Source organism: Plecotus auritus, assembly GCF_963455305.1.
Source record: "Plecotus auritus genome assembly, chromosome: 5".
Classification (NCBI taxonomy): Eukaryota; Metazoa; Chordata; class Mammalia; order Chiroptera; family Vespertilionidae; genus Plecotus; species Plecotus auritus.
In genome coordinates this window covers 46,583,103-46,605,164 of record NC_137776.1, presented here as the reverse complement: position 1 = coordinate 46,605,164, position 22,062 = coordinate 46,583,103, and the positions used below count along the sequence as shown (strand labels likewise).

At 38.7% G+C, this 22,062-nt stretch overlaps 2 protein-coding genes across 5 annotated transcripts in view; one reads left to right on the top strand and one right to left on the bottom strand.

Moving 5' to 3' along the window:
• Positions 1-7,079, top strand: part of SCRN3 (secernin 3) — a 71,816-nt gene extending 64,737 nt beyond the window's left edge. For 2 of the 3 annotated variants that reach the window (XM_080668193.1, XM_080668195.1), the window contains exons 6-8: positions 602-764; positions 2,049-2,229; positions 5,633-5,949. In XM_080668193.1, coding sequence (XP_080524319.1) covers positions 602-764; positions 2,049-2,229; positions 5,633-5,803 — 515 coding nt within the window. In that variant the 3' untranslated portion in view covers positions 5,804-5,949. Of the gene's footprint in view, positions 1-601; positions 765-2,048; positions 2,230-5,632 lie in introns of all 3 variants that reach the window. The other variant, XM_080668194.1, reaches the window with a different exon arrangement.
• A 5,014-nt stretch (positions 7,080-12,093) lies between these two features.
• GPR155 (G protein-coupled receptor 155) overlaps positions 12,094-22,062 on the bottom strand; it is a 51,360-nt gene continuing 41,391 nt past the window's right edge. The window contains exons 15-17 of one of the 2 annotated variants that reach the window (XM_080668191.1): positions 21,686-21,750; positions 18,814-18,951; positions 12,094-14,301 (exon numbers count right to left, since the gene is read on the bottom strand). In XM_080668191.1, coding sequence (XP_080524317.1) covers positions 14,256-14,301; positions 18,814-18,951; positions 21,686-21,750 — 249 coding nt within the window. In that variant the 3' untranslated portion in view covers positions 12,094-14,255. The remainder of the gene's footprint in view (positions 14,302-18,813; positions 18,952-21,685; positions 21,751-22,062) is intronic. The other variant, XM_080668190.1, reaches the window with a different exon arrangement.

The following is a 22,062-nucleotide window of genomic DNA, read 5'->3' as shown; positions in this document are numbered from 1 at the left end:
AGGGGACTCCCTCCCCCTGTGCACGAATTTCATGCACCGGGCCTCTAGTATATATACATACACATTCCTATTCAGACTACAATTCACACTTTCTTATAACAGTATTCATTTCAGGCACAAGAAATTATTACAGAAAAAATAATTTGTTATTTTGTAAAGAACATCATGAATACTAGTATTGGAAACTAAGCACACTATTTTCTTAATAGTTGGTTTTCTGAATAGATTGACTCAGATAATATTGATAGCATCAGTTCATTGCTAACTAAATACACCTTAAAATATTTTTTAAGGTCATTGTGATTGAATTTAATTTTGCATTATTAATTTTTTTCTTCTTAGGCTGTTACATAGATTTTTACCTACTCTAATGGTTTGAGACTGTATATTTTAGATTTAAAAATTATCTTTCTTGCAACAGTGGAATGAGTCTAATCTAACAGTTATGATACAAGGTTTGTTTTATAGTCAATCTCTTAATGTATACCTAGACCAATATCTCCTTGTGTATATATTATCAGTATAGAAAGCATTTTATATTTGCAGGATACCAACCTGCAAATTTATGCATATTTGATGATTTTCAAAATTATTTTCTTAGGAAACATAACTTTTGAAACAATGACGGAAATTCTCCGAGATAAACCAAGTGGCATTAATATGGAGGGAGAATTCCTGACCACTGCAAGCATGGTTTCTATTTTACCTCAAGATTCCAATTTTCCTTGCATTCACTTCTTCACTGGGACTCCTGATCCTGAGAGGTAAAGTCACAAAATACTATAAACCAGCAAGGGGTCATGGGGTAGGGTAGAATCTTTAGTCTGTTGATGATTTTGTCAGGCTTTTTTTTTTTTTTTACACAAATACAAAAATAATTTTTGGATGCATTTCAGTTTAATTTTTCGTCTGCCATTTCCATATGTGCATAAATGCCATAACTATCCTCATTTTTGTTGGAAAAAATGTTAATAGTTTCTTGTATGCAGTTATCCCTACATCTTTCCTCAAGTATATTTAACATTGTCAAGAAAAGAAAGTAGAAAGGTTTTCTTATGCAGATTTCAGTATTATAATATTAGATGATTAAGAGTTAATAAAAAAAGTAAATGATGTAGTGTGCTGGATTTAGATGGTTCCTTATGAACTTGTATCTAGAAAATACATTCATGTAAAACTTAAAATATCAACAGTTCAAGTTTAGTAGGATTTGTATAGACTATCTTGATTTAAGTCATTAGTATCTCTCACAAAACTTAATACAAATTACATTTAAAAATGATCTTATATTCACGATCTTTCAGTGTTATAGTCTTTCATATTATTAAAGACTAGAGGCGAGGAGGTGCCCCGCCTCCCACCATGCGAAGAGGCACCCTGCGGGGGGCCGAGACCTGCACCTGACCCGCATAGCACTGGCCACTGCATTGTGTCCGCTGGGCTGGGGGCAGGCGCTCCTGTGTGTTGTGTCTCCGCTCCGGCCCACCCCCAGCCCCAGCTTCCCCACGGTCGCTGGGGCTGGGGGTGGCATGCAGTCCCCTCCCGCCCATCTGCGTGCGCAGCTCCTCCTGAGCAGTCGTGATGCAGCCTCCTCCTGAGCGGTTGTGACATCCGGCGAATTAGCATATTCCCTGTTTATATATGTAGATTCCCTGTTTATATATATATATAGATATTTTCAAGAAAAATCTGTGAATCCCTTATTAATACTGCTAATTTTCATCCAAAATCTTAATCCTCAATCTGTAACATTGAGAATTGTTTTTACCCTCTGATGAGCTATAATTTTACTTGACACTGTTTACATGCCAGGCATTTTGTTAAATTCATGGGAATACAAGGCTAAATAAACCTCGGTCCCCTGCCCTAAAGGAGATTCCAGTATACCAGGGAAGACAGCATGGCTGCACCTCGTATGATGGGAACTCATTAGTATGTAACAAGTTAATAGAAACATCTAACTAGAGGGAACCTTACAAGATTTAGAATAATGATGAATATTTTAAAATTCCCCATGTGACAATTTAATAAAATACTTTTTCTTCTAGATCTGTTTTTAAGCCTTTCATATTTGTGCCAAATATTTCACAACTACTGGACACCAGTTCACCAACATTTGAATTTGAAGACCCAGTTAAAAAGAAGCCACATTTTAAGACTAAACCTGACAGAAGACACCCACTCTACCAAGAGCATCAACAGGCATTGAAAGTAATAGATAACAAGGAGGTATGATTAGATTATGTTCTATGTTTATCATTACAAATAGTTTAAAATATGAATCAATCCATATTTTGTCTTTTTAAAAAAATATTTTTATTGATTTCATAGAGGAAGGGAGAGGGGGAGAGAGAAAACAGCAATGATGAGAATTGTTGATCGGCTGCCTCCTGCATGCCCCCCACTGGGGATTGAGCCCGCAACCCGGGCATGTGCCCTGACCAGGTATTCAAACCATGATCTCCTGGTCCATGGGTCGACGCTCAACCACTGAGCCACATCAGCTGGGCAATCAATTTATATTTTGAATTTTAGTTTTCTTTCCCTCCTTCATATACAAACAGGTTTAAAAATAGTTTAGATGCTTTGACTGTGGTAGAGCGCTATTATTTTGTATCTTTGGTTAAAAATAATGATTAAGAATATGTTGTGATCTTTTAGAGCAGTGGTTCTCAACCTTTCTAATGCCGCGACCCTTTAATGCAGTTCCTCATGTTGTGGTGACCCCCAACCATAAAATTATTTTCGTTGCTACTTCATAACTGTAATTTTGCTACTGTTAATGAATCGTAATGTAAATATCTGTGTTTTCCGATGGTCTTAGGCGACCCCGCTAGTGGCTCTACAGCAGCGGTTCTCAACCTGTGGGTCTTGACCCACAGGTTGAGAACTGCTAGCGGGGTCGTCTAAGACCATCGGAAAACACAGATATTTACATTACGATTCATTAACAGTAGCAAAATTACAGTTATGAAGTAGCAACGAAAATAATTTTATGGTTGGGGGTCATCACAACATGAGGAACTGCATTAAAGGGTCGCGGCATTAGAAAGGTTGAGAACCACTGTTTTAGAGAGATGTAGGATATTAAGCATAATATCAATAGCTACTTGTTATTGAGCACTATTATACACCAAGCACCATAGTACTATTACATGGAATATTTCATTTAACCTTCACAGCCTCTTTGTGAGGTAGGTACTATTATTATCTCCATTTTACTGATAAGGAATCTAAGACTTCAAGAGAGTTTAAGTAGCTTGCTTATTATATACCTCACACCCAAAATTACAAAGCCACTCAAGGGCAGTTAACCTGGACTCTTATATAATGTTCTTAAGCATACAGATTCAGATTAATTTTAATTGAAAGTGCTTTAAGACCTCATCAACTTAAAATAATAATAATTAATTGGAGCTTTTAAAAAATAATAAATGCTTATTATTTTAAAATGTAAGCATTATAGAAGACTATAGAAGATTAAAATATGACCAGAATCTTATCTTCAGAAATAAGCAGATGTATTTTTGGGGCGCAGATAGACAGATGGATAGATAGATAATTTTATATCCATACCTCTTCTGCCCTCTTCTCTCTCTTCCTCAGAGATAAAAAAAAAAAAGATTAGAAGGAAATGGAAGGGCTATGTAAAGGCTTTTAACAGATTCCCTGCTATGAAGGAAAAGATTGGCCATTTTATACATTTTTCTCACCTGTTTCCACCAACTCCTCATTTTTATTGCCTATAATTCCTATAATTGTCTATAATTTATCAAGGTATATGTATTTATATTCTATCTACATTTAAATGAATTAAATGCTTTTTCCTTTTATTTTTTTATTTTGTCTATAGCATGTTTGCAGAGTTGCCATGCCTCTCCTGCCATCCCCACCTTGCTTATGCTTAAAGCAGAGACCTCCTATTTGCTTTATCTGGGCCCAGTTTGTTTTCACTTCTGACCTAGTGTAAACACTTTTTTGTAGCCTGGTGGCACGGAGTGAAAGGCAAGCATTTTGTTCTAGGAGTCCACTGTGTGCTAACTAGGGCCTAGTCCACTGGGCTAGAGGTGTCATCCACTCCCTGGACCTCGTTTACTGTCCAGACTCAACACAACACTGTGAAATATGATGAGTCCTCTGGTTTTTCTTGCCTCTGCTCCAGTTCCTCAGTGATAAGTTTCAAGAGTGTCTGCTCAGGAGGGATTTCCCCTCACTCCTCCTCCCCAGCAGCCTCCTCATTGCCCAAATCGTTTTTGTTAGTTTTCTAGAGTTGTCAGCTTCCTTTCCCCTCAATACTGCTCTGGGAGGTGAGTTTTGTAGACTTACTAAATGTTTGTTAAACTAAATTAAATTGCTGATTGATATTTTCCCAAGTAATACCGAAATAAAATTTTAAAAGCTGTTGCTATTTTAGGCTTTATTTAATGGGCATGAAATAGTGATTGACAAAAAAAAGTAGTGGAAAGACAATAGAATTTGAGGGTAGAAGTGACAAAGAGTTGGGTTCTAATCCTAGCTTTACAAATAACTACTTCTGTGACTTAGGGAAAGTCAATCCTACTTGCAGTTTTAATTTACATTTGTTGACTACTAATGAGGTTGAAATTTTCCTCATATGTTTATTGGTCATTAGTATTTCCTCTTAAAAGACCTGCCTATCCTTTTCCTTGGTTTATTTTTCAATTGATTCTTAGTTGTTCTGTTTCTGCCTCAAAGAGACAAACTATGTGAATAGTAAGTCTTCATTACATTTCAAATTTTTAATCTCAACTTGTTTATTTGACTTTTTTATAGACAAAATTTTTAAATTTAGTCAATTATACTTGTTAGTCTTTTCTTAAAGCATCTTGATTTCATGCTTCAAAAGGCCTGCCTCACCTCAAGATAACTATAACTTCTGTATTTTCTTCCAGTAGGTATATATGTTTGAAAAAATATTTAGTTTTTTAATTCATCTGGAATTTAATTTTGCATATGCTATAAAGTAGAGATTCTAACTTTGTTTTCCAAAGAGGTAACCAATTATTCCAAAAAATTTATAGGCAAAATGTATTTTTTCTTCACTGATATGAAATGAAATTTCTTCAGAAGACAATTGTATACAATGTTAAGGTTAAGTATCTTTATTTTGTGCTGTTTTGCCCCATAATGGTTCAAATTTTAAACATTATGCTCACTTTCTAGTAATTTTCTTATATTTTAGTTGCTCCTTCCCTTGAACATTACTGTGCTATTTCCTTTGTTTATTCTGATAATATTTTTAAATATAGAAGATCCAAATTCATAAAAATATCTCAGCCTCAATTTTCAGCAGCATTCCCATACATAATTAATACCAGATTTTCAACAGTTCTGTTATTTGTTTTTTAGGTTTCTTGCTTATAGACTAATCCTACATAATTATTCTTGTTCTTTCTACTAAAAATAACTAACATTTTGGTTAATAAAATAACTCGACCTTTAGAACAATGGTTTTCTCTGAAAGAATTTTATTTCTTCTATATCTAAAGATTAGGAGGAAGGGAACCAGACAAGAAGTAGAAACCAGAATGAACAAACCTTGCCTATAGAGGTTGGCTACAATTTGGTTAGACTTGTGTGTGTTCATTTATTGTTATTTTTAATTGTTCAGGAAAAAGCCAAAACAATGTTGGAGAACATGAGAAAACTGGAGAAGGAACTATTCAAAGAGATGGAATCAATCCTTCAAAACAAGCATCTTGATGTGGATAAAATTGTTAATCTTTTTCCTCAGTGTGCAAAAGATGAAATTCGAATTTATAAGTTAAATATTAGTTCTTAATGATCATCTAAATGGTCAACAATCTTCCTCAAAGTCAGAATCAATCACCGTGGTAAATGATATGAACCTAGTGTGAGCAGATATGATTATTCTTTAATATCATTCAAGTGATAGCTTGACTATTAAAACTGCATATAATTGCTGAAATATCAAGAAAGAAAATAACATTGAAATTAGACACATATATTATGGGATAGCCAGGTGTTACATCAGGTACTGACCCATGTTATTTTTTTTGTAGCTACAGTAACTTTTTACAAATAACATATTCAATTCTGCATAAAGCATGAAACATTAAAATAATTCATGGATTTAAGTTTATTATAATTATGTATTGTCCTCAATTACAAGAAAGAATTTTTTTCTTTAATAATGAAAAATATTGTCTTAGTGAAGTTTTGTGTGCTTTAGGCAAATGTTAACCAGCTCTAACAAAGTGTTCCAGATTTACACATTAAGTCTTATTATAGTGTACTAGAAGCCCAGTGCACGAAATTTGTGCACTGGGTGGGAGGGTGGTCTCTCAGCCCAGCCTGCACCCTCTTGCAGTCTGGGACCAATAGGGGGATGTCTGCCCGCCGGCTTAGGCCTGCTCCCTGCAAGCGGGCCTAAGCTGGCAGTCAGACATCCCTCTCACAGTCCGGGAGACCTCGCTCCTTACTGCCCGCTTGCTCACTGCTCCTCACCGCTTAGCTCGCTGCTCCTTAGCGCTGCTGCAGTCAGGAGAGGCTCCCGCCACTGCCGCTGCGCTTGCCAGCTGTGAGCCTGGCTTCTAGCTGAGTGGTGCTCCCCCTGTGGGAGCGCACTGACCACCAGGGGGCAGCTCCTGCGTTGAGCATCTGCCCCCTGGTGGTCAGTGTGCGTCATAGTGACCGGTCGTTCTGCTGTAACGGTCGCTTAGGCTTTTATTATATAGATTCATTCTGAAAATGTACTTTTATTAAACTCAAATATGCTCTTTGTCAAGACTTGGATGACCAGTGAGCCTTTAGCTATAATTATGTAGCATTTTTTTGGCCCTATCCCTTTGTAGGATTTCATGTTAATATTTTAGAAGAGTTTGTGTGGGAGATTAGGAAATGGGATAGGAGATACCATTTCTGTGTCTCAAATTTCTCTCATCCTTTACATCTTTTACTCTGAGTAAACAAAAATAGGAAGGAGATAGTAAGAATGAAATAGAATTATTAGTGTATTATGAACATTTTAATGTATAATATATTGTGGACATTATAAATGAGTAATAATCTCTGCCCAAAGTTTATAAAACTCTGTTAAAATTACATTGATGACAATTCTTGAGGGGAAGGGGATATGGGGGGTGTGGGAAGAGATTGGACAAAAATCTTACACATATGGACGAGGACAGTGGAGGGGGGTAAGGGCATGGGGTGGGGTGGGACCCGGGTGGAGGGGAGCTATGGGGGGGAAAAAGAGGAACATCTGTAATAATCTGAACAATAAAGATTTATTTTAAAAAATTACATTGAGATTACCAAGTAAGAGTCAAAGTTGTAAATATCTATAATAATAAAAGCATAATATGCTAATTAGACCAGATGTCCTTCCGGACAACCTTCTGGACGAAGCCGGGGTTGCGAGGGAAGCCTGGGTCCTGGGTGCCTGCTGGTGGCCTGAGGGAAGCCTGGGTCTGGGAGGGAAGCCTGGGTCCTGGGTGCCAGAGGGAAGCCGGTGCCGGCAGCCGGGGGAAGGAAGGCCTACTCTTGCATGAATTTCGTGCATTGGGCCTCTAGTAAACAATAGAAAAACCCAACTCAAAATAACATTATATATTTATTGGTTTCTAGAAATGTCCATTTTAGGATTTTGATTATATCATCATATTTATTAGTCATTATCATTGCAATGAGGATTGTTACCAAAGTAGTGGACCATTATATATAGAGAGTACCCAGGAAATTATTTTTTAAAAGTTCTCTCATAAAAACCACAACCTGTCTGATTTTGCTCTTGTTTAATACAAGGCTGCCATTAAAAAAAGAAATGATAGCTATCTCAGGTTCTCAGTTAATTCTGTTTGCCTTAAGTGTGATTCAGTGATAGATTCTCCCTAAACCATGAAGACCATTGGCCAAACTCCATATATTTCCTCCCTTTTTCTTTTTTAGTATATGAGGAACTAAGGGTAAGCAGTACATTGATTTATTCAGGGACACATATTTTAATCTTATTTCTCTAAGGCTAGCACATTTTCACTTTATCTTTTGACACCACCTGCGACTAAACTAGCACTATCTCTCACCTGGACAACTGCAGTTAACTTAATTCTTTATCTCCATCCACAAGAATCACTGCAGCCAAAGGGATCTGTTAAAATGATAAATTTAATCATGAATTTCCCTCCTAAAACTAAAGAAAACACAAACCCCATGATCTTATTTTTTAGAGCAGTTTTAGGTTTAGAGCAAAAGTACAGAGTTCCTATATCCTCCTGTCCCATTCCGACCTACCACCACACTGTCCCACACCAGAGTAGTAGGATTGTTACAACTGATGAGCCTACATTAACACATCATTATCACCCAAATCCATAGTTTACATTAGGGTTCAGTTATTGTACTTTATGGGCTTGGACAAATGTGTAATGACATGTATCCACAATTATAGTATCATACAGAGCAGTTTCACTGCTCTAAATATCCTCTGTGCTACACCTATTCATCCCTCCCTCCCCTTAACCCCTGGTAACCACAGGTCTTATTGTCTCCAGTTTTGCCTTTTCCAGAATATCATATAGTTAGAATCATACAGCATCTTTGCCATGCCTACCAGTCTTTTTTTTTTTTTTTTAATCTTTACCTGAGGACATGCTTAGAAAGAGGAAGAGAGAGAGAAAAAAGAAATATTGACTGAGAGAGAAACATTGATTGGTTGCCTTCCATACATGCCCCAACTAGGGAATGAACCCAAAACTCAGACATGTGCCCTGACTGGGAATTGAACTGGCAACCTTTCAGTGCATAGGACGATGAAGCTCAAACAACAACCAACTAAGCAACTCTGGCCAGCTGCCTACCAGTCTTGATGTGGCTTCTTTTTGAAATCCTTAGTTGAAGGACTTCAGCTAGATTTCAGGTGGTTTTGAATGATGGTTGTTTTGTAGTTTAGTTGCAATTCTGATGTGGTTGTGGGAGGATTCTAGTATCGCATTTACCTAAGCCACCATCTTGACTGGAAGCCATTGTTGTTTTTTAAATTTCTGCTATGCTGCTTTTTCAGTTACTTGAATGTGCCCAGTTTCTATATCATGTCTGTACTCTCTGCTTCTACCATTCATTTCATTTGCTCCTTTTTATGTAAGTAGTTCTTTTTATCCTTTAGAGTTTCGCTGAAACATGGTTTTCTCAGGTAACTTTTCCCCACTCCACACCAGGTCAGGTTTCTTGTTATATATACTCAGAGCCACATGTGATCCAGATCATAAATGTTATGTATTTAACATCTGTCTCCCACAGTAAAATAGAAGCTTTATGAGGATAGGAACCATATTTTTCCCATAGTTGCATGTTCAGTGTTCAATATTCTGTCTGCACAAGCTCAATAAATGTATTGTTAAATGAACATTCAAGTATTGGTGGAAATTTATACAGTCCTCTATCTGTAAAGTTAAGAAAATTAGGTAGACAATCAATCTGTACAACTTGGTAGTCTTTGATAAGTCTCAGGTCAACCTGTTGCCTTTTTCCATATTCAAAATGGGAATAAGAACTCCCCAGATAAAGACACAGATTATTATAAACTTATGTAAATTAATTTGTAAAACAGTTTAGGGCACTTTCACTCAATAAATCCAGTGTGGTATTTGGGCTTTGGTACTTATGTGGGTAATTAATGCCTTGTAGTATATTTTAGAAAACTTAAGATTTTCTTAAATTTCATGTGTTTCTTAAAAATAAAATATGTAGTAGCTAAAATTTAGCTTTTTGTTTGGGTCAACCCTTAAATGATGTTTATTATTTATAATTACGTGATAAATCAAGGAAATAATCTAATAACTGAGTATTTTAGAGAAAGCTCATTTGATCGTTGATGAAAACCTTAATTTATATATTAATCTTCAATAAAAATTTTTCCCTAGAAATAATTATGCAGTCTAGAATTTTGTAAAATTATTGCCTACTTATAAAACTTGCCAAAAACAGGTACTACCGAGTGAATGTTTTCTCTTTTTAATTACTTCTGGCTTTTATCATACCACATGTAGAAATTTGTCATCCTATCTTTTCCTGAAGAATGGTGATAACATTTCTGATCCTGAACTGTGTTTCTAACCTTCATTCATCACTTGACTATCTATGTCCAGTGGTCTAAAGTAATATAGTATTTTCCATAATAGGAGATATGAAGAGACAAAACCTAAGAGCTATATTCTGCTGCATAGGAAACATCCTATCTAATAAAAGAGTAACATGCAAATTGACCGTACTTCCACTACACCCACAAGCCACACCCACCAGCCACGCCCACCAGCCAATCCGGAGGGAATATGCAAATAAACCCAACCAAGATGGCTGCAGCCACAGAGAGCAGAAGGGAGGCTTGGGTTTCCCTGGCAATGGAGGAAGCCAAGCTTTCTGCCTGCCCTTGCTGGCCCAGGCCGCCACTCAATGCTACAAAGTTTCAATTATAGAAGATAAATAAATTCCAACAGAAATGGCGGCAGTCACGGAGCTGGAGACAGCAGGAGACTAGGGTTGCCCGCGGCGATGGAGGAAGCCAAGCTTCTGTAGCCCTGGCCTGCTTTGGCCTCCACTTAAGGCTACAAAGTTTCAATTACAGAAGATACATAAATCCCAACAAAAATGGCTACAGCCACAAAGCGAGCAGAAGGCTTGGCTCCACTCCAGGCTACAAAGTTTCAATTGTAGAAGATAAATAAATCCCAGATCCCAGGGCCTCTGCTTGGGTTACCGGGGGGCGTGGCCGGCCTGAAAACCACCACAGGCCCCTCGCCCAGGCTGCCCCACACCCCAAGGGAACCCCCACCCTGATCCGGGATACCCTTCAGGGCAAACCAGTCGGCCCCCACCCATGCACCAGGCCTCTATCCTATCTAATAAAAGAGTAATATGCAGATTGACCATCACTCCAACACACAAGATGGCTGCCCCCATGTGGTCAAAGATCCTGCTCCCATGTGGACACAAGTTGGCCACCACAAGATGGCCAGCGAGGGAGGGCAGTTGGGAGGGACCAGGCCTGCAAGGGAGGGCAGTTGGGGGTGATCAAGCCTGCAGGGGAGGGCAGTTAGGGGTGACCAAGCCAGCAGAGGAGGGAAGTTGGGGGTGACTGGGCCTGCAGGGAAGGGCAGTTGGGGGGGACCCAGGCCTGCAGGGGAGAGCAGTTGGGGGGTACCAGGCCTGCAGGGGAGGGCAGTTAGGGGTGCCCAGGCCTGCAGGGGAAGGCAGGGGCAAACAGGCTGGCAGGGGAGCAGTTAGGCATCAATCAGGCTGGCAGGGGAGTGGTTAGGGGGTGATCAGGCTGGCAGGCAAAAGCGGTTAGGGGCAATCAGGAAGGCAAGCAGGTGAGCAGTTGGGAGCCAGCAGTCCTGGATTGTGAGAGGGATGTCCGACTGCCCGTTTAGGCCCGATACTGGATCGGGCCTAAACGGGCAGTCGGACATCCCTCGAGGGGTCCCAGATTGGAGAGGGTGCAGGCTGGGCTGAGGGACACCCCCACCCCTGGGCACAAATTTCATGCACTGGGCCTCTAGTGTTAAATAATAATTTTACATTTTTCTTTGGAAACTTACTGACCATTAATCGCTATTCTGAAAATGCCAAGTACACTTGACCTTATTCTAAAAATATTGAAATTTAAGCACAAGCTAGTCATGGCATTACTCACTGAGAACAAAGAAAAGAACAATTGATCATGTTGAAGATTAGCATACAAGTGGTAGATTTTAGTCAAAACTGTATCATAATTTTTCCAGCTGTGACCCTGCATGTTAAATTTATGAAATATGTGAGTCAATAAAAAGAGTTTACTGAGTGCATAATCTAGCAAGGCCTGTGCACAGATCCCACAGGCTCATGAAGAATGGAACAATCTCAGGGGACCCATTTAAGAAAACATTAAAAACAGAAAATACCTCGATGATGGCTTCTGCATTATTCAGATAACTCAAAGAAAAGTCGTTGCAATTGAAGTTGAAATAGGTATTTTTATTGAGAAACTTGCTTTGTCAGTGAGAGAGTAAAAGTTACAAACATTTTAATTTAATAAAATTAACATGTCCTTAATCCTAAAAACATCTCTTAAAAGCCTTCTTTTTCTGAAACTGCAAATCGTTTTGACCCAGGGTGTTTTGTTTTTGTTTTTTTGTTTTCTTTTAATGTCTCTCATGGAAAAAGATGCTGCTGATTCTGCTCATGCAAATAACAGAACATGTGTAGTATGACTTGTTCACAAACACAACAAATTTTCCACTTGAGTTTGAGTTGCCTGCATGCATGTGAGTTAGTATCTCTTGCTGTAGCTATAAAAGTCCTGGCACAACAGTGAGGTTTTATGCTATCTCCTGAGCAGTCTGAGAGTTACATTGTGGTCACATTTTTTTAAAAAAAGTTCTGCAGCAAGACAGTTCTGCTGAAAAATATCCTCATTCCCTAATCATAACTTAAAATTGCTATAGGTTAATATTACACACTAATGTATTTACAGGCATACCTTGTTTTACTGAGTTTTGCTTTATTGTACTTCACAGATACTGCATTTTTTACAAATTGAAGGTAAGAGCCTCCACCAGCAAAAAGGTTACAACTCACTGAAGGCTCAGATGATGATTAGCATTTTATAGCAATAAAGTACATTTAATTAAGGTGTGTGCATTGTTTCTCAGAGATAATGCTATTGCACACTTAACAGACTACAGTATAGGGTAAACTTAACTTTTATATGCATTGGGAAATAAAACATTTGTGTGACTCACTTTACTTCAATATTTTCTTTATTGTGGTGGTCTGAAACCAAATCCACACTATCTCCAAGGTATGCCTGTACTTGTTAAATACATTAGGCTTCCATGCAGGTTTAAAAAAAGTAGTTACTAAATGACTTAACCCTATAAATTATTTTCTAAATGATTTTTACATATGAGACACTGAAAGTATGAGATAAATAAATATTTAAAACATGTTTTAAATAAGTTAAACCAAAACTGATACCTAGTAAGTAGAGGTTCAAAGGTCATGTGCATAGATTTCTTTTTAATTTACTGAAGGAACATAAAGCTTATCTGAGGGCAACACTTAGTAATCTTCAAATTTATTGATTTTTATACATGGACACAAGAAAGACTAAATTATAAATGTAAAAGTAGGATGTTAGGCTTAGAATTTGAAAATCTTGGCTTGAAGTACATAGTTTTTGTCTTCTTTTTAATTACAAGGAATAAGGTAACAGGGTTATCCGTCCACACTGTGATGCTTTGTGCAAATGGCATAAATGATACATCACATAGCAATATTTTTTGATAAAATTTAAACAAATCTCAAATTATTATTTTTAGCATAAAAGTTAAAGATGAAACTATACTTCTGTTGATGGATTTTGTAGATGATAAGATTTATGGAAGTTCTTATTGCTCTCCTAGTGGCACAGTTAGTATTATGGACAGAAAAACAAGAAAAGATGAACCTTAAAAAATAGTGTTTCCAGTTTTAATGAGTACTATTTGCCAAGGAAATGGAAAAAATATAATAAGAAGGCTTCTTATTAGAAGCAGTAACATCCTTTTTTAGGAGGTGCTATCAATACGTGCAAAGTTGTCATAATTTAAGGTCCATTTTCTACTAGCAATATACCTGCCAAATTTGGCAATTGAAAGGAATAGTAAATTGGATATTGATTTTGAAATTAGAGCAAACAGCTGTAGGAAGCAATGTTTTAAAATGTTGGCGTAATTAGTTTTAAATAATTATTTAACAATTAGTTATTATATTCATTCAGAATTTTAAATTTTTAAATTTTTCCTAAAGTCAGTTTCCTGTGTGCTTTACATACACATAAAATCACAGAATGTTAGCATGGGGTGGGAACACACCATATTTTACAGAAGAGGCACCTGAGGGTCAGAGAACAGACCTGGGGCTAGATACAACTTCATGTGGGCTTCTCTCCTTCATAACTTAGGTCTTAGAGGATAGGGATGAATGCTCAATTTCTTTATATCTTTCCTGCTGGGTTGTGGTTGCATTAATAGCAGGAGGACTCTGTTCAGGGCTCTTTTGAAGAAATCTGTAAAACAAGTACTCATCCCGAAATTCATAGTCATTGGTGATATGTTGGATGACTCCTCCTTGCACCAGTCTGTCTCCATATATAACAGCTTCACCACGGTCAGAGGCGAGGCCAACTTCAATTAGCCAGTTCACCAGGTCACAGCCACAGAAGGTCCCAGCCGAAGTCTTTGCACCACACCTGTATGTCAAAGGAATGATTCACCCATATGGTCTGTAAACTTGGTATCAGCACTGCGTGATAGAAGACAAGCAAGGAAAAATAGGAGGAGACAGGGAAAGACAGCATGATAGTTAAAACTGTGGCAGGAATGACCTCTTCTGAGTATAAAGGGTTTAGCTCACCTAACCCTAGAAAGACCCACTGGAGAAAAAATGCCAATAACGCCTGTGAAAACGGAAATGCTTAAACCAAAAAATCCACTCAGATAACGTAAGTTCATCTACAAATAAATATTCTTTTTATAGTAGATGGCCTTTTATGATCAGATACATTCTGTAGACAGCTGAATATTATATATTTAGTAAGTTATACTCATAGTTATAAGTAATTTATCTCAGAAACATTAAATAATATTTTTACAAGCTCCTTAAGAAGGACATTTTAACTAAACTACTCAAATCAAACTTAGTATTTACTGCTTATCACACTGCCCATGAATAGCCTTTCTTCTTGCCCTCAGCAGCCAAGACAGATTTACTGATGATATGTCAGCAACTTGCTGCATTAGGAAGCAAGGGAAGGATAAGTGAGATGGGTCTTGTTACAAATCTAAGATTTTTAAAATGTATTAAAATGTTCTTCCTAATGCAAATGTGGGGTGCCTCAAGTAAAAACAAATAAACAAGGGAAAGAAATGTAAAAAAAACCCAACCAAATGAATTCTGTACATTTTCATACAATGTGCAATGGATAATATGAATCTGTTCAGAAGAATCAGTCAAGCTGTAAAACCCAAAGTGCCTGACAAAAGGAAACAGTGGATGAAAATCAAGATGAAATGACTGGGGCACTTCTATGCATACTAGAGGCCCAGTGCATGAATTCGTACACAGGTGGGGTACCTTCACCTGGCCAGCGATCAGGGCCCATCGGGGCTGATTGGGGCCAGCTGGGGGGAGGGACTGCGGGAGGCTGTCCACTGATCAAGGCTGGCCGGCCAGGGGGAGGGACCACAGGAGGTTGGCCAGCCATCGGAGGTTGGCTATGGGAGCACACGGACCACCAGGGGGCAGCTTCTGCATTGAGCATCTGCCCCCCTGGTGGTCGGTGTGCCATCATAGCGACCAGTCGTTCGGTCGACTTGTTGAAACAGTCGCTTAGGCTTTTATATATATAGATATGCATAGCCCATAGACACAGACAATAGCATGGTAAAGGCCTGGGAGGGGTGGGTGCAGGGTGGAGGGGGTCAATGGGGAAAAAAGGGGACATCTGTAATACTTTCACCAATAAACAAATTTTAAAAAAGAAAAGATGAAATAAGGAATAGGTGACAAAAATCTTAAAACATTTAACCACAAATGAATATACATTAGATTTTCATATAAAAATTAGAAAAGAAAAAAAAATTAGAAAAGAGGCTAATATACATGAAAAATTTTCTCAAGTACATAAAATCACGATATGTTGACATCAGTATTTTACTTATTAATATCTTAATTTATGCTTTGCAACCAAAACATCACTTTCGACAGAAGCCTGAATATTAGAACCTTAGTCTGAGCCTTCATCTTGCATGCTGATTTATAATTTATAGCCCAACACCTTCTATCCAACACCAAGGGAATAATATTTGCTTCCTGATGACTGATCAGGCAGCTAAAGCACAGCTCACGGAATTGCAGAGAATGTGCCACTGTGCGGCTGCAGGGCAGTGCCACTGCCAGCGGAGCCCCATTCTGCGGCTCGGGACCAAGGCAGCTGGCAGTCCTACAAATGGCAGTCCTACAAATGGCAGTCCTTCCTGATAATGGGCAATCACAGGGGCCTGGTGGAGCTAATGGGGAGTTCCCTTTTAAAATTTTAAATAGTAGTTTTAAAAAATAATTGTGTTTGGCCCTTAAGGGTGAGAAACTAACTTTTCTTCATAGTTTACCATTTCCATAGATTTTGTCATCTAACTTGAACAATCCAGAGACCCAGCCTCATTTTAAAAAAGAGGAACACTAAGGTTTGGAGAATTGAACTTGCCCAGTGTCACACAGCTAAAAAGTGGCATTCCCAGGAACTGAGTTCTAGTATTAGTCCCCTATTAGTGCCCACCCAGTGAGTCCCTTTTCCACTAGGTATATCAGGTTGCCTTCTGGTTATTATAAAATATAGTGGCATAATAATATGTAAATAAATCATCCTAAATGGTAATTTTCAAATTTTCAGTTATAGACATGAAAGTATTTGGTTTTCTGGTTTATTTTTATCTCTTTTTACAATAACTAAAAATATTGGTAACATTTGTTTTTTTATTTTTTGCTGCATACTCCATATCTTGAGGATCAGAAGAATAAATATGATACCTTAGACTAAAGATAAGGACTTGGGGTGAAAAATAAGCAGCAGAATTAAAAAATTTTCAGTTTAAGTTTATTAAAAGTAAGCACTAAAAGGAGATATTCAGTTTCTCCATCACACTAGCCACATTTAAATAGCCACAGTGGCTTAGTGACTACACGACTGGAAAGATAAGATCAAGGTTGAGTGATTTTTCTGTCCTCCACATGCTAATTTAAACTGTGATGCAAATGCTAAAAAAATATTTTACATGCTGTGAAAGAAAATTCTGAAATAAGATGAGAATGAAAACTTTTTAGTCTAGTTCTTTTTGGAGGAATATCTTTGTACTTTTCTCTTTATTTTTCTGTGAAACTAAAACTGCTTTTTAAAGAGTAAAGCATTATTATTTTTCAATTAAAGTTTACATCAGTATTATTTTATATTAATTTCAGGTGTATAGTATTAATTTCAGGTTAGACAGTTGTGTACTTTACAAAGTGATTGCCCTGATATTTTAATACCCACCTGGCACCATACATAGTTATTAAAATACTAGAGGCCCAGTGCAGAGATTAGTGCACCAGTGGGGTCCCTCAGCCTGGCCTGCAGGGATCTGGCCAAAACCGGCTCTCCGACATCCCCTGAGGGGTCCTGGATTGCAAGAGGGCACAGGCCAAGCCAAGGGACCCCATTGGTGCATGATCAGGGCCAGGGAGGGACCGCGGGAGGGCTCCAGGGTGTGTCTGGCCCATCTCGCCCAGTCCCCATCAGCCAGACCCCAGCAGCAAGTCTGCCCTCTGGTGGTCAGTGTGCGTCACAGTGACTGGTTGAACAGTCGAAGGAACGGTCGGACACTTAGCATATTAGGCTTTTTATATATATAGGCTAGAGGCCCGGTGCACAAAATTTGTGCACAGGGGTGTGTCCCTCAGCCCGGCCTGACCCTCTCCAATCTGGGACCCCTCAGGGGATGTCCGACTGCCATTTTAGGCCTGGGCCTAAACCGACAGTCGAACATCCCTCTCACAAACCAGGACTGCTGGCTCCTAACCACTTCTGCCTGCCAGCCTGATAGCCCCCTAACCACTCCCCTGCCGGCCCGATCGACGCCTAACTGCTCTCCTGCCAGCCCGGTCGCCCCCAACTGCCCTCCCCTGCTGGCCCGGTCACCCCCAACTGCCCTCCCCTGCTAGCCTGATCTCGCTCCCAACTGCCCTCCCCTGCCAGCCATCTTGTGGCAGCCATCTTGTGATGACGTGAGGGCAGCCATCTTGTGGTGGCTATCTGTGGCGGCCATCTTGTGATGATGTGAGGGCATCACGTGAGGGCGCAAGGACCACCTAGGTTTTTATTAGTATAGATTACTGAATATATTCCCTAGGCCAGTAGTCGCCAACCGGTGGTCCACGGACCACTGGTGGCCCGTGAGGTTTGAAAGGTTGGCGACCGCTACCCTAGGCTGTACTTTGCATCCCTGTGACTATTTTGTAACCACCAATTTGTACTTCATACTCCCTTCACCCTTTTTACCCAGTCCTCCAATTCCCCTTCCCTCTGGCAACCATCAGTCTGTTCTCTATATCTATGAGACTATTTATATTTTGTTTGCTTATTTATTTTGCTCTTTAGGTCCCACATATAATTGAAATCATATGGTATTTGTCTTTCTCTGACATATTTCACCCTCTATGTCTGACCATGCTGTTGTAAATGTTAAAATTTCATTTTTTTATGGTGAGTAATATTCCATTGTATATATGTACCACCACTTTTTTACCCACTCATTTATTGATGGGCACTTGAGTTGCTTCCATATCTTGGCTACTATAAATAACAAGCAGCAGAATTGATTAAGAGAAGAAATTTCACTTCATTTTCTTGACAATATCATTAGTAATATGAAATAACTAGAGCTGGGGAATACAAAATCACTTCTAAATCCAATGTATCTCAAAGTTTTGTGAAAGACACTAATAGTCAACATGAAGTTAATGTTAATATTCAAGTACATTTTGGTTCCTTCTAACGTTTTCCCATTTTATATGGAAATCGGAAGTTATCTGACATTTAAAATTATAAAAATCAAAGTGATGATGGCTCTTATAGTATGCTGTTTCTTAAACTATAAAATGACCCATACTATTTTAACTTTTGCATGTATATATGTATTAAAAAGAACAATCATGTAGTCACAACTGCATTACAAACCAAAATTATCACATAAAATATAATTATCTGGAACCTATACTTACCTTCTTTCTTTGACTATGTTTTGGATACAGAGGTCACGGTGGTAATGGATAAATTGTTGACAGGTCATTTTTATTTCCTCAGGAATAGGAGAATCCCTGTTTCCTGCTGTTTCTTTATTGTTCCATAGAAATTCAAGTCTGAAAACCAAAATTGAAGGAGACCGTTTTTAAGGAAAGAAAAGCACTGAGAGAGAACCCGTCCTGCTTATTACCCCATCAACATGGCTGTTTCAAAGCTGTCATTTACTAAAGCTGTCATCTGCAACACCAAGACAGCATTAGTGTCTGAAGCAGAAACATACTTAGCTTGCATTCAGTTTCCTATTCAAAGTAGGCTGGAGTGGGAGTAAGATGGGGTGCAGTGGGGTATTTTATTAAATTGTTCTGGACATTTTATAAGATAACCTCCAGACATGTTTGACCCATTTCAGTTTCTACCATAAATGAAGTTTCTTATTCTACATTCTACTGTTTGAAATGCAAAAATAATTTACAGAGATCAATTATTTTATTTAATCATTTTCCAATTTCAGTACCCAAAAGGCACATAATGGAATCTGGAGTTCAGAACAATTCTGTTTCTGCCAGCCCAGACAATTTTTTTCCCCCAGACTATTTTTTAAAAATGTTACTTAACTTTTTAAAATATGTGTATTTTTATTGATTTCAGAGAAGAAGGGAGAGGGATAGAAACATCAATTATGAGAGAGAATCATTGATCTGCTGCCTCCTGCACGCCCCCTACTGGAGATTGAGCCTGAAACCTGGGTATGCACTGTGACCTCCTGGTTCATAGGTGGATGCTGAACCACTGACAGACACTGGCTTGGCTCTGTTGACTAATTTAATTGATTAACATTATGAAGCTGCTAGCTAAGTTCAGTGACTTTTCTATTATGCTTTTCCTCTTCCATGACAGGATTATGACCCTAGCAACTATATCTTAAGGATGATATTAATGATGATGAAAAAGAAGGAGAAGTAAAAAATTGTCTGGGCTGGCAGTTAACATTTACTGGGCACTTTTTATATCATTAGTAGTAGTAATTCCATTAGCACTTTTGTTTCTACTAATTTTGACTTCGAAAACAAATGAAGTACAAGACTTTTTAAAAACCCCTCCCCCACCATTTCTCCCACCCACTTCATTTTTCTTTTCTTTTCTTCTTCTTCTCCTTTTTTGTAAATCCTCGCCTGAGGATATTTTTCCATTGATTTTTAGGGAGAGTGGAAGAGAGGGAAAGACAGACAGAAACATCCATGTGAGAGAAACACATCGATTGGTTGCCTCCTGCATGCAACCTGACCAGGGTCTAGGCTGGGGAGCACCTGCAACTATGATATGTGCCCTTGATTGGAATCGAACCTGGGACCCTTTGGTCCGTAGGCCGATGCTCTTTCCACTGAGCCAAATGGGCTAGGGCTCCCTTCATCATTTTTCATAAAGAAATTTCCAATCTGAATTCAAAGCAACTCTTCACCAAGCTAAAGAAAACTCAAAAATTTAGAATGAAAACTTGAGTTTTCTATAAATTGTCAATTTGATAGAGAAATTCTGTGGTCAAAGGAGAAAGACAATCAAATATAGACCTTTGGAGGCACATCACCTATTATTCCATTTCTAAATAAATTTTCAAATTTGATTTTACTTTATGTAGTTAATGGCACAGATGGAAACCAGCAACCATTATTTCTGGCTAAAATGAAAATTACTATGTTGGATTGATAATAGTTTTCTTCTAGTATCTTCTGTGCAATTACTTACAACAAATATGTGAATCAACAGATAACCTTTCTGTGGTAGTTGTTTACACTTTCTGTGGTCTCCCAGCAGTTAGTTACTAAAGACTTAAAAATATCTGTATCTTAATGGGTGGCTTTGTCATCACCTTTATGTCAGGGTAGGTAGGTAGCTATTAATAAAGGAAGGGAACCAAGGGAATCAGACATTAAGAAGCCTAATCAACTGGGGAGCTGAATCGGACACTGATGCTGCTTCACCAGGAAGCTGCAGCATTCATAGGCTTCCCAGGCACCGCTGCATCAGGATCCAGTCCCTGAAAGGGCATTATAGGTCATTTCCAGAGAACATTATAGGTCATTTCCAGAGAAGGAATAAAAACAGCAGGAGAAATTCCTCTGCTGGGCGCATGCCCAGTCAAAGCCAATACGGTGCAGGGGAGAGATGCTTCTACTATGAGGCATGTGCAGTAAGAGCCAAGCCTGGGAAAAGGTTTGGATTGGATAAGAGACACAGAACCCTGGAAGATCTAGGAAATGGATTTCTTACGGGGAGGAACGAGCAGAAGCCCATGAAAGATTAGGAAGTTGATTGGTTAGTTTGAAAAAGCACCTAGTCCTTACCAAGCCCAAGGTAATAGAATCAGCTTAACAAAGTTCTCCCTCTGTAACACGGGCTCTCCTCCTTTGTTCCTGCCACTTCTTTCCATAGCAGCCATGTGGCCCTAGAAGCCACCTGTGGTCTGGCACACCCCATGGGCTCCAAGTGTGAGCCTGTGTATGGCAATGCACCGCCAGCTGGAGGACAGCCAGGAACAGAAGCTAAGCTAGCTGGATGATGACAGAGGCTGAACTGGACTAAGCTTTCACATGGACTGAACCAATGGCACAGGATTTCTGGGCACTGGTCTTTGTTCTGGGCTTGATGAAGACAAGGCTGGACTTCGTTCACAGCAGGACAGAACTGGCCCGGGACAGTGCTTTGATTTTCTTTCTACAATATACCTTACCACTAAACCTTATCCTCCCATATGTGGGTCCCTGGAATGCTTTCCTTGTGACTCCATGAAAGGGCTTCATTTCCTCCATCAACATCTACAGATACAGATTTTTTTTTCCCAAATAAATTTACCTTCTTTTGAAAGGCCGAATGATTAAATGTTTGTCCAATCCAAAGATGCCAAAGGAAATAAATCCCTATGGAAGAAAAAAAATTAGATTTTATGAATACAACAATAACATTTCAAGACAGAGAAATTATGGAAGCCACCACATTTAGTGCTTGGGGAAAGCAAATGTGTATGATTAAAGCAACATTTAAAATAGAATGCACAGCAAGACCTAAAATTTAGTGCCTGGAGGCAAGTATGATATTTGGCTGCCTCTGCCCATCATCTGTCCTACTAATCATCATGGGTGATATAAACCAGTGCAGAGCAACCATACATGTGTGCTGGCTTACTGAAGAAAATGAAAACAGCCAAAACCGGTTTGGCTCAGTGGATAGAG